General features: G+C 38.3%; 2 protein-coding genes across 6 annotated transcripts in view; one reads left to right on the forward strand and one right to left on the reverse strand.

Moving 5' to 3' along the window:
• Positions 1 to 6242, reverse strand: part of ZNF654 (zinc finger protein 654) — an 82842-nt gene extending 76600 nt beyond the window's left edge. For all 4 annotated transcript variants that reach the window (XM_050778997.1, XM_050778994.1, XM_050778996.1 and 1 more), the window contains exon 1: positions 5842 to 6242. In XM_050778997.1, coding sequence (XP_050634954.1) covers positions 5842 to 6027 — 186 coding nt within the window. In that variant the 5' untranslated portion in view covers positions 6028 to 6242. The remainder of the gene's footprint in view (positions 1 to 5841) is intronic.
• A 161-nt stretch (positions 6243 to 6403) lies between these two features.
• CGGBP1 (CGG triplet repeat binding protein 1) lies at positions 6404 to 13244 on the forward strand. 2 transcript variants are annotated; one of them, XM_050779006.1, is made up of 3 exons: positions 6404 to 6529; positions 7128 to 7332; positions 9254 to 13244. In XM_050779006.1, the coding sequence occupies exon 3, from the start codon at positions 9277 to 9279 to the stop codon at positions 9778 to 9780; it is 504 nt and encodes a 167-aa protein (XP_050634963.1). In that variant the 5' UTR covers positions 6404 to 6529; positions 7128 to 7332; positions 9254 to 9276; the 3' UTR covers positions 9781 to 13244. The 2 variants fall into 2 exon arrangements, with proteins under 2 accessions (XP_050634963.1, XP_050634964.1); XM_050779007.1 differs by lacking the exon at positions 6404 to 6529 and adding an exon at positions 6742 to 6836.
• The last annotated feature ends 1635 nt before the right edge of the window (positions 13245 to 14879 follow it).

Here is a 14879-nt window from a genome sequence, read left to right on the forward strand (position 1 = left end):
TGATTGTTTAGGGAGAAGGGACATAGGATTACATTATATGTACTAACTCCCCTAATAATAGTCATTTAGGTGGTTTTCAATGATTTGCTATTATAAATAATGTCATTATGAACAATCAGTTCACCTCAACTCTGAAAGTCAACCTATAAAGGCATTAAGGAGCAACAATAACAACAAAAAAAAAATTTAGCTCCCCAAATACAGCCATCAACATGATTCATTTGCTTTGTTTTTTCCTAATTATAATAAACAAGTTAATGTCTTTCCAGGGAATTCACCTTTTATGAAGACTTGAAATATCCCAAATGTGACAAAATTTGAAAACTTTTTAAAAAGCTAAAATTTTCATTTGCAATTGAGAAATAAAAATAATTTGGCCAAAAGGAACACATAATGTAAATCAATGTAATTAAATTATTTCTAGCTCTGGATATTCACTACAGAATAGATCAGAAAATAGGATACTCTTTTTCAAAAGTAAGTGACTGCAAATTATTTTCAATACTTTTCATCTTTCATACTATTATTTACTGAGCTAGAAAACTGATTTGAGACTTCTAGTTAAATGTGCAGAGAGAACCACATTTACGTCTGATCCTACTTGAAAACTCCACTAAAATAACAGTAAAAATATTTGTGTTTTAAAAGAGCAAAACCCACAGGACAAAGCAATGAAAAAGGAAAGATATCTACAAATGGGTATTGGAAATTAGATGGATGGGTGGTAACTGACTTAATAGACCCAAGAAACTGAAAGCCAAGCCATCAGTAGAGGGAGTTTGGGAACAAGCTAATATGTGCTTGAAAAAACCCCAGAACCCCAGAACATCTCAGGAATTTGAGGCACCACATACCACCAAAAGAAGTGAAAACAGAGTCAGAAACAAAAAGATCAGTTCAAAATCTCCCCCAGGTCCCTCCCCTAACAAAACAATGGAAACTAACTCCTAATTCTCTGAGAGACTGAACATTTGGACACAGAGTAGGAGGAAGGAAGGGGATAAACAAAAACGCCGTATAATCGAAGTGTACATAGTGAACATGCTCAATAGTGAGATCAATAGTGAGACGTAGGTAGTCCCTACGTCCTTCCTGTACTAGGCCCACTGATTCCATCTAAAACAACTAGGGGAAAAAATTACTTATAAATATAGAGGTAAACATCAAAACTCAAAAAGTTGCCAGTGATAGCCTCTGGAGAATAAGAAGTAGAAAAGGAAGAGGACAGGACATGACTGCTATTTTTTGTTATAAGCTATGGCAAAAAGAAAGGAAAAGAAGGAAGCTGGTTGTTTCAATAATATCTATTCTTGTTTTCTTCCATACTGACAGAATCAAAAATCTAGAAAAATTTCCTAACATTCTTTTCAGATGGGGATCAACTCACAAGATGAAAGTGGGTCACTGAGTAGGATTTAGGACAAGTTGTTTTGGTTTACACCATAGAGACAACCAGCTCCTGCCACTGGGAAGTCAGATGTGATGGTTGGGACTCAAGCAACTACCTTGGATCATGTCACAAACTCAGGATGGTAAGACAATGATGACTGGTAAGAAAGAGCAAATGATAGTATGGCCACTGTACCATCCCTACACTGTCTATTAAAGATTTTTTTACATAAGAAATAAATGCCCACCTTGTTTAAACCAGGTCTCCATTAGCACCAAAATGCAATTCCTGGTATTTAGGCCTTATATGACTTCTTAAAACTATGTACATTAATAAAAATTAAAGATAAAAATAATCCCAATTAATAGCAAGAATTAGTAAAAATGTATTATACCCTAGAAAACTACTCATAGAGCTCTAATAAGTATTATGTAAATCCTATACCAAGACCAAGAAATAAGGATTGTTTCTTCCTGAGACAAATTTTAATTTCTCTAAATTAACAGACATTAGAATGGATTTTATAACACAATGAGACAAACTCTCTTTTCTGTGAATACCATCTCTTAAGGCAGCTATTACAGTGACTGGCCCATAGTCGTTACTTAAAAAGTATTTGAGGATCATTAAAAACTTTGCTGCCATTTATATCAGCATTACACATATAAGGTACCCACTAAGAGTCCCAAAGTAAGGGTACAGCCAAGTTTCGCAACCTCGGCACTATGGATATTCCGGACCAGATAATTCTTTGCTGTTAGAGCTATCCTGTGCGTTGTAGGATGTTCAGTAGCATCTCTAGCCTCCATGCACTAGATGTCAGCAGCAAACCTCAATCATGACAATCAAAAGTATCTCCTGACATTGCCAAATGTCTCCTAAGGGAAACAAAATCCAAGAACCCCTGCCATAGAGATGTTACGAACCCCTGCCATAATTGTTTTATAAATCATTGTGTTTCACCAGGAGCATTCAGCTTTTCTAGTTAAATAACAGAATTTAAGAATTGTAACATTTCTAAATTTTCTCTCAAGTTTAGTGCAAAACACAAATTATAAGCTACCTACAGATTATCTCTAACGTCCCTCCTGAATCCTCAGAGGATTTTACAAGAGAGAAATACTAATAGCATCTACCTATTTAAGTCTATCTGTGTGCTAGGTACAATACTAAGTACTTTATATTCTTCTCTCTTTTTATATTCATGACATCCTTGTGGCATGAATATTAACCCCATTGTAGTATGAAATAATTTTAAATTATATTTCAATCAACATATCAAAATGGTTCCAGAAATCGTTTTTTATTACTCATTACATTCATTCTGGCACTGTACTAAGAAGTATCTTAACTTCCTTAGTTTACAATCAATTTATAACAAATTCAGTGTATTTGGTGACAAAATAAATTGAATCATTAAAACTTTCAGGAATTAGAAAAGTGTTTACAGCACTTAACAAGTCAGACAATAATAGTCTGCTTCTTGAAATATTGTTTACTACTGTGTCATAATGAAAGAGTACTTTATAAACTTTTCATCCATGATACCAAGTTATTTCCAGTAACTTCTTTTTCCTTTCACAGCACTTGCAAAAAAAAAAAAAAAAAACCCTCTATAATTGAGGATTTACTTATAATTTCAATCTGCTTTTCAGCAGAAACTGAAGACTGAGTTCAAATCCCAGCATGTCTACATAATGGAAACTAAGACACATTAACTTGCTCAGTCCTCAATTTCAGCTATGTTACTTGCTGTCTGAAGCTTAAGAGTTAGTAGGTCTTCCATAACAGTTACTTTCCCCTACTTTTCATCCTCAAAGCAAATTAAGTATCAGTTAAGGGCCAGTTTTATTTAAGCATTTATTGAGTCAGCTAACAAGGGCCAAGGGAGGATGTGATAGGGCCAGTCCAACATTACACTGTATCTTCTGTTTTACTTTTCCTTATGGTAAAAGACACAAAAACCGCTCTGGAAAAGAAGTGTTCCTTCCTCTCTCCCTTTGCCCACACAACTAACTGCCAAGAAATTTTGATTCATATTTCCCTCTAAAAAGAGGAAGATAAACCAGAGCCTTTCTTTGAAACACCACTAGGCTGTCTGTATAATTCATGTATTTAGTTAACTGTCACATACCCCAACTGCACAATATCCATTTCATTACTCATGAATAAGTCATTCACTAATAAATACAAATTATTATACTTAATATTAGCCTCAGTAAGTGTCAGAAAACCAAATTTTTAAAAAGAAATCTTCGACTAGGAATTAGATTAAATAATCCCCTGCTTCCCTTACTGACAAATGAAGCAATTACTATGGCAGAATTTTATTTCTGGTACATACAAGTCAAATTAATAAAGGAATATTTTATTCCATCCAAAAGCTTTAATATGAAAAAGGACTTCACAAAGCTCACCTGCAAAGTAAAATCAGGACAGAACCTCAGAGCATATCTATCAGTAATCCAGAGTATTATAAAATATGTAAAGTTTCAGGTAATAAACTATGTTTCAGGTAAAAGTTGGTAACATGAAAGTATGTCAGTCTAACATAATTTAGCAATAGAAAATAAATGTTCATTAAGTTCTTCCTGTTTTATTTCCTTGGATATACAGGAGGTAGGGAAGTCATAAAGTAGTCAACTTCATTTGTTCTTAATATATTGTACTGTCACTATTCAGTCACTGTGTTTTCAGGCTAAATTTGTCATTTATTTTAAAATTTTAGTTGCTCATTATTGATATAAAAAGCAAAACAAAAAAATTAAATAAATTTTCAGCCCCTGAATATATTAAAAATATAAATTGTATCCTAATCTTCAGAAGTTTACAATTCCTATAGATACAAAATCTACCAATAGCGTAGTTCCTAGATGTAAAAGGTATGGTTAGAAAAAACAAGTGCTCTGAAAACAAGACACTGAATGCCAATTTTCAAAATAAAAGTGAATGCCAATTATCAAAATAAAAATACATTTTCAAGAAAGTCATTAAATAGCAATGCCAAAGAAACTGACACACCCTTCAAACCAACTTCTTTATGACACTGGGGGAAAACATGAATTCAAAAGGCAATTTAAATTAAAGCATTAAAAACTTACCTGAAAAATATCAACTCCATCCTTTTTCTTTCAGTGCTTGTAAGGGAATTCTTACAAGCTTTCCCTTACAAGCATTGAAAGAAATTCCGTACAAGCATTGAAAGAAATGTCAGCAAACATGATGCCCACTTCTCATTAACTTTATTTCCTACTTGTTATCAGAATGAAATTAATAGCTACCTGATTCAAACCCTTCACATATTTATTTAACTATTATTCCTCTTTGACACAGAGTAACTTGTTCAAGGTAGTAATTTCTGCCAGGAGATGGTGGAGCCAGAATCTGAACCCTGTACGTCCAAAATAATAGATACATTTTAAAAGGGATGGGATGGAAAAGGAGCAGTTAAATTTTTTTTTTCCCAAAATAGCTTGCAAAAAAAGACTGTTGTGAATGGGAACAAACCGTTTAACTTATAAATGCAAGTAGATGAGAATTCAGAGTACTCAAACTTTACCTCTAAACAAGTAGGGGTATATTTGCCATATTTGATTACAAACACTTTGAACAACATCAAACCCCTGTGACGATCGACTGAGTAAATAATTTAATGTCACCATTCAGACACTGTATTTTACAGGCTAAATAAAATAAATTATAAATTGAAGGTGAGGGAGATTGGTAATGTTAACCGGAGCAAGAGTTTAAGGAAAATTGCTTTCATTATGAGCAGTTAATTAGAAAAGAGTGCGTGTGTCAAGGGAAGGAGGTTAAAAAAGAAAAAAAAAAATGACAATCACACTGCCTTAACGCACCCTCTGTCCGAAAAAAGTAACTAAATCACCGTGGGTCAGCGTCTACGCCAACTGGAGAGCCGGCCCAGCGAGATCTTGTGAGGGGATGACAGGAGACCCTAGAAGAGGGTGAACAGTGGCAGTGACAGGAAAGATGGCATGTCTCCCATCCCGGAAAAAAGGGGAGAACACGGGGGGCAATCGGCGGAGAGGGGAAGGCAGAAAATGTTTCCAGAGGTGCCAAATGAGGTGAGAAAGACCAGGCAGGGTAGGAAACATAAGAAAGGCGGGACTCTGGGGCAGGAAGGTCTGTTTGGGGTAGGGACGGCATGTCAGGACAGAGCTTTCCGGACAGCCGACCTTCCTTCTTTCCAGCCCCTCCATTCCCGACAAACTCTCACTTTCTCAACAACCCTAAGCCCGTGGGTCACCCTCGCCTTGCTCCCCGCCCCCCACCCCAAGCCGGATAGGTGGAGGAGGGAGCTTCAGCCTCACCCTCCTTGTTGGGGAGGAGCGGGCACTGGACATAGACCACATTCATGGACGAGAAGGCCAGGAGACGCAGAGAGGCCCAGGACCCGGGTGACAAGTCGGGGCGGCCAACGGGCGCCTCACCTGACAGAAGCGTCGGCAGTAATCCCGACTGCTGATCCCGACGCCGCCGCCGCAGTTGCCGCTGCCAGCGCCGCCTCTGCCGTCGCCCGCAGCTCTAAGCCCCACAGGGCCCAGCGGGGACTCCACAATGGCCACAAGCTCTTCTCCGAGGCGTTCGGCCTCTTGATCGCTCTCTTCCTCCGCCATGAGGCTCTCGCCGCCCAGCGCGTACCAGCCCCTGCGCCGCCGCCGCTGTAGCTGCCTAGGCTAACCTCCTCCTCCTCTCTAGTTCCCTCCCCCTTCCCTCCTCCCTAGCCGGACAGGGGCCTCTCGGCTGGGCTCTACTTCCGGCTCCGCCCACCCACGCCCCCAGTTTTCATTGGAAAACGCAAGCTGCCAATCATGCCCATGCCCGCCCTTCTACTCCTATTGGTGAAATCAGCAGTCCGTTTGATAGACCGGCCGACTGTTGGTCAATGCTGCTCGGTGGTTGCTGGGGACCGCCTACGGGCTCTGCCATAGGCGGTGCAGGCGGACGGGGCGCGGCGGGGGACACGGCGGCCGCCGCGGGGCTCGATCGGGCAACGGCGGCGACGGCGGCAGCGACGGATCTTCCTCCTCTCTTATTCCCTTGCTCCTCCTTTTTCCTTCTCTTTTCCTTTCCGGCCGGGCCTCGTCCACTTTCCTTAACGGCGGCCTCGATCCTACGGTACCAAGGAGCTAGGGAGGCCGAGGGTGGGCCCAGCCGTTGGTGCGGGCTCTGGGCCTGGGGCCTTCCGTCCTGAAGCTGGAACCGGGGGCGGGGCCGGGGCACAGTTGTCGGCGGGAGGAAGAGGGAGGAGACGGGAAGCCTGACAGCGGCCGCCTCCGCCAGGCGCCTGCCGCCGCCTCCCTTGAGACTGCCGCCAACTCGGCTGTCGAGTTCCCGGGCCCACAGCTGGGATCTGGGACTCGGCCCTGCCCGGCTAGCGGGGTCGGGACGGCGGGGCGCCGGCGTGCTGGGCTCGGCGCCCGAGGTGGGAGCCCAGACGTCGGGAACGTCCCGCGCCCCGCCTCTCCCGCGCCCCCGCCCGAACCCTGAGGCCTGGGGAGCGGGAGGAGGTGCCAAGCGGGCGGACCACGGAGGAGGACATGGGAGGGGAAGTGTTAGGGTAAACGCTGGGATCGGGTTTGTAGTGTGGAGTTACCTATAAAGTGGTTTTAGAAACACCTTCGTGGTGGCAGTTGTTGACGTTCTTGTTCATCTTTTCAGTCGCCCTCCTTTCGTCCCCCATTTTTTCCTTCCATTTGTTTTTCGTGTTTTACAGTAAAGGCATGACTTCCTGGCACAGCAGGGAAAATCGGGTGCAAGCCCAGAAACTATTTCCCCCCCACCACTTGTTGAAAAACTGATTTGAAGGCATCTCCGGGGTTGAACAAACGGAAAGTGCCAGGATTTGATGCGTCTCTGGTTTTGCTCTGGAGACCCTTCCCTGCTAAGTATCAAGACGAAAAAAACTGGAAACTAATCCGGTAAACATTTAAACTTGAAAACTTATGATGAGTTTTATTTTGATCTAGTAAACGATTTGCTTTTTCTCTTTTGTTGGCTAATTCCTGCACTTTATAATTTCTTCATCTGTTGAAAATGTCTTTATCTTCTACTGAAAACACTTTTGTTCTTTGGGTGTGTAAACTCGAGCATCCTCTACTGGGTGGAAATTTGCCTCTGCAGTAACACAAACAGACTTTTTGAAATTACAAACACATTGGAAAGTATAGGCCTTTCACATTAGCACAAATGTTTGAGCGTTTTATGCTATAAAGAATTACATGCTTATTGTTTTTGAAATCCAAATGTTTAAAGATACAAGACTTTTTACGTAGAAAGTAAGATTTACGCATTACGGGGCACAAATATTTAATATTTCCCACAACTAGGTTAGAACCGTTAATCATAATTGGTACTGATTTGTCGGGGGAGTGTAAAACACATACTATTTACTTAGAATATAAACGTGTAATGGTAAGTATTAGGTAGGAATCATAGCTGTCTTCTCTGCCGTTGCAAACCTGTAGCCTAACACAATATTTGGCAAATGAGAGCTATGCAATTTAAAAAAAAAAAGTGGAAAAAATAAAAGTAAATCTATTAAAACCTATACTTTGTCGTACTTTTCAGAATTTCTGTGGAATGTTTAATCTTCTGTGTCCATGAATGTCTGATACGTTGGCAAATAAAGTTCTTTTGAAACAGAGTTCATGTTACCCAGCTATTCTCTAGTATGTATTCATTGAATACTCCATCGTTTCTGATTGCACTTATAAAGCATAATTCTTCAGAGCACACTTAGAATTATTTCTCTATCATATTTGTGCAGACAGAATTCCATCTTGAATTTTATCAAATTCACTTTAACTTCTTAAGTCTTGGTTATTGTAAGAGCCCAAAGGTATGGCCAGGGAACAATTAAGACTTGATGATTTGTCACCTACCAAAATATGTTCATTATCTAAAGGTTTCAATGCCCATAAGGCTGTGATGTTGGTATTTAGTGCAGTGCTCATAAAAGTGTGTTACTATTGTAAATTGAGAAATTATTAGGCTGCTTCTAGATTAAATATAAATATTTGGACAAATAGTGAAGGTACTCACTTTTTCCATCAAATTTTAATTGAGGTTCTGCTGTATACTAGACACTATGTTCTTGATTTTGTTCTTACTAGTTAATAAGTGAAGTAAATGTTAAATGTAATTACTAATTTTAATGGGAAAAGAAAACAAAAAAGTATTGGAGAAATAAGACTGCATATCGTAACACCTTTTAGAAAACAGACGTATATATGCATTACAAAATAACTTACTTTGAACTGTGTATTTTGGATTTACAATTTAATGTCATTGTTGCTGTTAATTAAATTTTTTTTGTGTGGTTTTTACTCAGAACAGTTTTGGAAATTATATTCATCTTCATATAGAATTATGGCAGTTTTTAGGCCCACCTGTTTGAAAAACTTTGTCCACAGTTTTCTAAACTCAGTTGTCCCAGAACTGTGACAGGAAAGAAACTCTTTTGAACTTGAATACATATCTAAATTGGATGAGATTAATACAATTTATATCCTGAATGTAATTTATATCCTAAATGTTGACCTGTTATTAGGTTTCCCTAAATAATAGTGACATCTGGGATAGTTTGAGTTCTTTCTTTATAGTCTAATTTATTTGAATTTCATAAAAATCAAGGAATAGACCTGATTGCTACTGCTTAGTAACTTGTTCTAGTTTTGCCTTTCCTTATATATTTCAGGTAAGCTAAGATTAATAGACACACAGTCTACTAATTTTAGTTGTTTTGAAGTATTTAATCTTAAAGTGTTTATATACTGCCTTTTATTGTTCCAGAATGAACTGTTGTTCTAATACTTATCTTTGTTTCTTTTGTCTTGAAAGAACCATATTTATTTAGAGTCAGAATGGAGCGATTTGTGGTAACGGCGCCACCTGCTCGAAACCGTTCTAAGACTGCTCTGTATGTGACTCCCCTGGATCGAGTCACTGAGTTCGGAGGCGAGCTGCACGAGGATGGAGGAAAACTCTTCTGCACTTCTTGCAATGTGGTTCTGAATCATGTCCGCAAGTCTGCCATTAGTGACCACCTCAAGTCAAAGACTCACACCAAGAGGAAGGCAGAATTTGAAGAGCAGAATGTGAGAAAGAAGCAGAGGCCCCTGGCTGCATCTCTTCAGTGCAACAGTACTGCGCAAACAGAGAAAGCCAGTGTTATCCAGGACTTCGTGAAAATGTGCCTGGAAGCCAACATCCCGCTTGAGAAGGCTGATCACCCAGCAGTCCGTGCTTTCCTGTCTCGCCATGTGAAGAATGGAGGCTCCATACCTAAGTCAGACCAGCTACGGAGAGCATATCTTCCTGATGGATATGAGAATGAGAATCAACTCCTCAACTCACAAGATTGTTGACTAGGAGGTTACCACCATTGTGATCAAGATAAATGTGGAGTATTAAAGTTATGTGTTGATTGTGTGGTTCATTTTTGTATTTATTTCATTTAAAATCATGTGACGCAGAATAGTTTTGCAATGTGTATATAGTTGCAGGCAAAAAAAAAAAAACAAAACACCTCACTGCAAAACTTATTGTTAATTTTAGTCACCAATGGTATAAAGCAAAACCTAGGTTTAGAGTGTGCTAGGATACCTGAAACCTGATGGTTATCTTTAAAATTAATGGTTTTTCTCCTGAAATGTTTGTGCATGGAAGAACTGCCCTGCTTTTTTACCCTGTTGCCATGTATGATTATTCCTTGTAAGATTACTTAATTACTTGGATTGAAGACTAGCCTATTGAAGCTGCTGCCAGGCAACACCACTTAACAGTAACTTATAGGAATTATTTTCTTTAGAGGATCCTCTTCAAAAAGGAAGGGATAGTGGAAAACTGTTCTTATATCTTCAGATCCCTAGCAGAAATGACTGTTTATTTCAAACTACGTTTTACTTGTATATGATGTAGTTACCTTTACTATCTTTCAATTGCATATTTCCCCTGCCCCCATTTTAAAGGCTTATTGTTGTGTTTTGTAGCAGCTTCAAGTGACCAAAAGACTAAAATCTTTCAATGTCGATGCCAAAAGCCAAGGGGAATTTTGCAGTAACAAGATTTTAGTCTCTTACTATGAATACTAATTTCAAACCATAGCTTTCATTTTAAGCATCATCTTGCATTTGCAAACCTTTTTCTATGTCTTGCTGTTAAAAGACTTCAATGTTGGCATTTTTATTTAAATATGTTATGGTTGAGTTTTCTCTTTTTTATAGAGAATTAGTAATGATTTTTTTGGCTGACAGATCAGATAAAATTACTTTCTATTCATTTTTCTATACAACTTTATGAGTTTATTTAGGTGAATAGACTAGAAACAAGTTTACTTTATCTGCTTTGCCTCCGGTGGTACAAGGTTTTTAACATGGATGGTAAACAATTGTCTAGAAATTCTGGCAGGTTTTTTGTAGTGGAGATCTGGCAGTATCCTGCATAACTGTTGGGGTGAGGAAATTGTTCTCTTAAAGATCAACCATGTTCAGGAAATGATCTCTGTTTGAACCTCACTGTCCTGTAAGGTTATCCAAGTAGCTTAGCCTAGCTAAGTTCTATCAGAGACCCAAATTATATTTTTTGAAAATTTAACAGCTGGAAACGGACTAGAGCTTTAATAAGAAATCTTAAATTATTTGAAATTCAAGTTAAAAATACTTATGAGATATATTTCTATTACAAAGCAGTGACAAATGATGCCCTATGTGACTTGGAGATATCTTTGACTTTTACCACAAATCTTCATTTATAAAAGAAAAAGCCAAAGTGAAAAAAAGTTAGATTGTGTATTTTTCAGTAACAGCTTTCCATGTCTTAAGATTTTTTTACAGACTTAAGTTTCTAATTCAGGTTGTCAAACTGGCCATTTAACTTCAGAGATTTGCTTTGTTTTCATTAAAAAATAAGCCTGCCACCAAAACAAATCACTTATCAAAATGTGAACTGTTTTCCTTATGTTCAGTTATGTTAAAGTAGTATAATAAATGCATGCCTAGAGTAGTGCTCTCATTGATGAAGCACGTGTATGAGGAGACCAGCAGCAAAACAGAACCATATGTGTTTTGCATTTACTTCCTCTAGAAAAGAATTTGCAGGCAACCATGTTTAATTTGAACTATCCAAGATGGTAGATTTTAGAAGCTAGGAATAATTGAGTTTTATAGCACTATTTTCAGAATACAAAAAGTTAGATATACAATCATTCTGTTTTTTGAAATTCCATGTGATTGAAACTGCTCCCTATTATTTGGGTATTCATTTGCACTAATGGCAAAATGTGATGGCAGATCAGCTTTGAGAGTGGTCCTAAGCAGTTAACTGGATGATGTTACATTAGAAAAACATCAATAATTCATATTTAAGTTTCTAGTAGTTACTACTGATTTGATAATCACTTAAATTTTATATATCTTAATGTATTTTTCAGACTCCTAATTCCCACATTCACTGTACCTAGGGGCCTGGTCCATTCTGTTAGGATTATATCCTCTCCTTAGAAATGTTTTCCATCTTGTTGTGGGGATTTGGTATTAATGTTTCTTCATTGATTATGAAACTTTTGTTCCCTGAAACTAATTGACTTTGTCTAAAGTTAAAGAAATAAGGCAGAATGATTGTTGTAGCCTGCTCAAACTGATACAAGTCCCTGAAACCATGATTGGCATATGTTAGATAACAAATGAGGATGTCTAAGAGGCATACGCTGCTTTGGAGGTGTAGTGAACGTGTGTACAGAAGTTTTCAATCTTAACTATATAGTGTTAGTGTGATGCTATACTATTGGAAAAATAGCAACTTTTTTCTATTTTATAAGTTGTATGCATAAACATAAGATTTGTAATGTTTCATTTATAAACTGCCTTCTTCAACACATGTTAATAGTGTTTTCTCAAAGTATTGATAGTATGTCTTCCAGAATTTCACGATATGCTTACAGTAAATAGTTCCTAGCTTGTTGAAATGTTAAATTCTTTGTTGGCTTTCTTTTTGATTCTGTGGGGGTGTATAACAAGCCTGAAGGACATTGTAATCATTTCTTACAGGGTGAAAATTTAGAAAGATTGTGTATGAGAGCCTATATAGTTGTTTTATCCATTATCATCTTTGATTAAGACTTAAAAAAAATGCTATTTCCAGTTAATGCATTTGGCCCTATTGAATTTTCAGGGACCAGAAAACATTAAAGAAAAAGTTCTGCATCTTGTAATGGTAACCAATTAAGCTTGAGATTGTTCTGAAAGTATCAGTTGCTTTAAAACTGTTGTAAGTGCAGTTGGCAAGATCTCCAAGCTGAAACTTCCATGTTAAAATTTTGCCTGTAAGAATTTGCACATGAATGTTAATGGAAAAAACAAAATAAAACTTAAGATAGCCCAAAACAAAAGCCACAAACAGTTCATCATTTGGTGCTTAGTCTTTGTAAGGGCTCTCTATTGTATGACTTACCCCAGCTACCATTAAGTGACAAATCACCTTAAAACATGTTCATTTGATTCATAACAAGGAAGATTGGGTCTATGATTTTATTGCAACTCTTAGCCTAAAATAAATTGTTTTAGCTTCTGGTCAGCACTGATTAAAATGTGAATAGTGAAGTGGCTATCCTAAACTGGTTTATCTCAACCCATACTATCATAGATTTCTTAGGTAAATACAAATCTTATCTAGTGGTATTCTACTTGTATTCAGAATACTGTATTAAAATTTTACTATTTCATTTTTGTATTCCGTGCTTATTTTTTGCTCACGCATGTATGCTTAGTATAAACGTGTCACTTCTAAAGTTTTGTCTCTTTTAGAAATAAATTTCAGAAAAATTGTTTCAAAAGATTTTGAAAGCACATTTTGTTTTGTGAGTCAATGACAAATATATTTCCTGATTCCAAAACAGCAGAATCTTATTTATTTTTCTACTAGTTATAGCTCCCTTTTATAATATTAGTCATTAAACTCAATGTAAAAGTATAAAATCTGTCAAATCAGATTCACATCATAGCTACAGATACCCCTTTTGCTCCCAAATTATATAGAGAGTATTTAAGCTTAATCATTGCTTTTAATTGGAAAATTTGTTTTGTTTTTTTTTACTTTTGGAAGTATTAGTTATTAAAGGACCTAATCTGTAAGTTTCACTGTTATATCCTCATTACCACTTGTAACAAAAAATGCATACAAATCAAAAATATTTCAATTTTACATCATTTTGAGGGAAAACCTGCTACTAATCACTTCTGTTTGGCAAAAAGGCAGTTTTTATTTTTTTCTGGACTCAAAATGGCAGAAAAGGGCTTAAGGTCAATAGTTCTGCTTCCAGTTTATTATTTATTTATTTGTTTGTTTTATTTTTGAGATGAAGTCTCACTCTTGTCCCCCAGGCTGGAGTGCAATGGCGCAGTCTCAGCTCACTGCAACTTCAACCTCTCGGGTTCAAGCGATTCTCCTGCCTCAGCCTCCTGAGTAGCTGGGATTACAGCCATGTGCCACCACGCCTGGCTAATTTTTGTATTTTTAGTAGAGACAGGGTTTCACCATATTGGCCAGACTGGTCTCGAACTCCTGACCTCAGGTGATCCGCCCACCTTGGCCTCCCAAAGTGCTGGGATTACAAACGTGAGCTGCCGCTCCCGGCCCTGCTTCCAATTTAATATTACCAAACCATGAGAGTTCTGTCTTCACTTTTCCTAAAGTGTCTCACCACAACCTTTATTAAATGTAAACCTATTGAATGTGCCTCTGAGTCTTATAAGTTTCTCTTTTTTTCCCCCATTTATGTGTGAATTAAGTTGAATTATGTACCTGTGATAGGTCATGATGCAAGGATACTTCTGGGATCAGACTAGCTAACCCTAGCACTGTGGAAAGCTAAAAAGCTAAAACTAGGAAGTAGAACAAGACTTTGATGTGATGTGTGATTTGCATCATATGAATAACATCACTTCTTTTTTTTTTTTTTTTGAGACGGAGTCTCGCTCTGTCGCCCAGGCTGGAGTGCAGTGGCCGGATCTCAGCTCACTGCAAGCTCCGCCTCCCGGGTTCACGCCATTCTCCGGCCTCAGCCTCCCGAGTAGCTGGGACTATAGGCGCCCGCCACCTCGCCCAGCTAGTTTTTGTATTTCTTAGTAGAGACGGGGTTTCACCGTGTTAGCCAGGATGGTCTCGATCTCCTGACCTCGTGATCCGCCCATCTCGGCCTCCCAAAGTGCTGGGATTACTGGCTTGAGCCACCGCGCCCGGCCGAATAACATCACTTCTAACGAATTACCCTTCCCATATGTTACTTGCTTTCCATTGTTTTTATGTATACTATTTAGAGTGAATGCTTCTTAGCTCTTCCTTGCTTAAATGTTGGAATCCGATCATTTGAAAGCCCGTGTCCTCAAGCTCTTGGCCAAATTTGAATAATATGCAATCAACTGGTATTTACTGAATCTCTGTCTCTGACACTAGCCACTGGGGGATACAG

The sequence above is a fragment of the Macaca thibetana genome, chromosome 2 (genome assembly GCF_024542745.1).
Source record: "Macaca thibetana thibetana isolate TM-01 chromosome 2, ASM2454274v1, whole genome shotgun sequence".
Classification (NCBI taxonomy): domain Eukaryota; kingdom Metazoa; phylum Chordata; class Mammalia; order Primates; family Cercopithecidae; genus Macaca; species Macaca thibetana.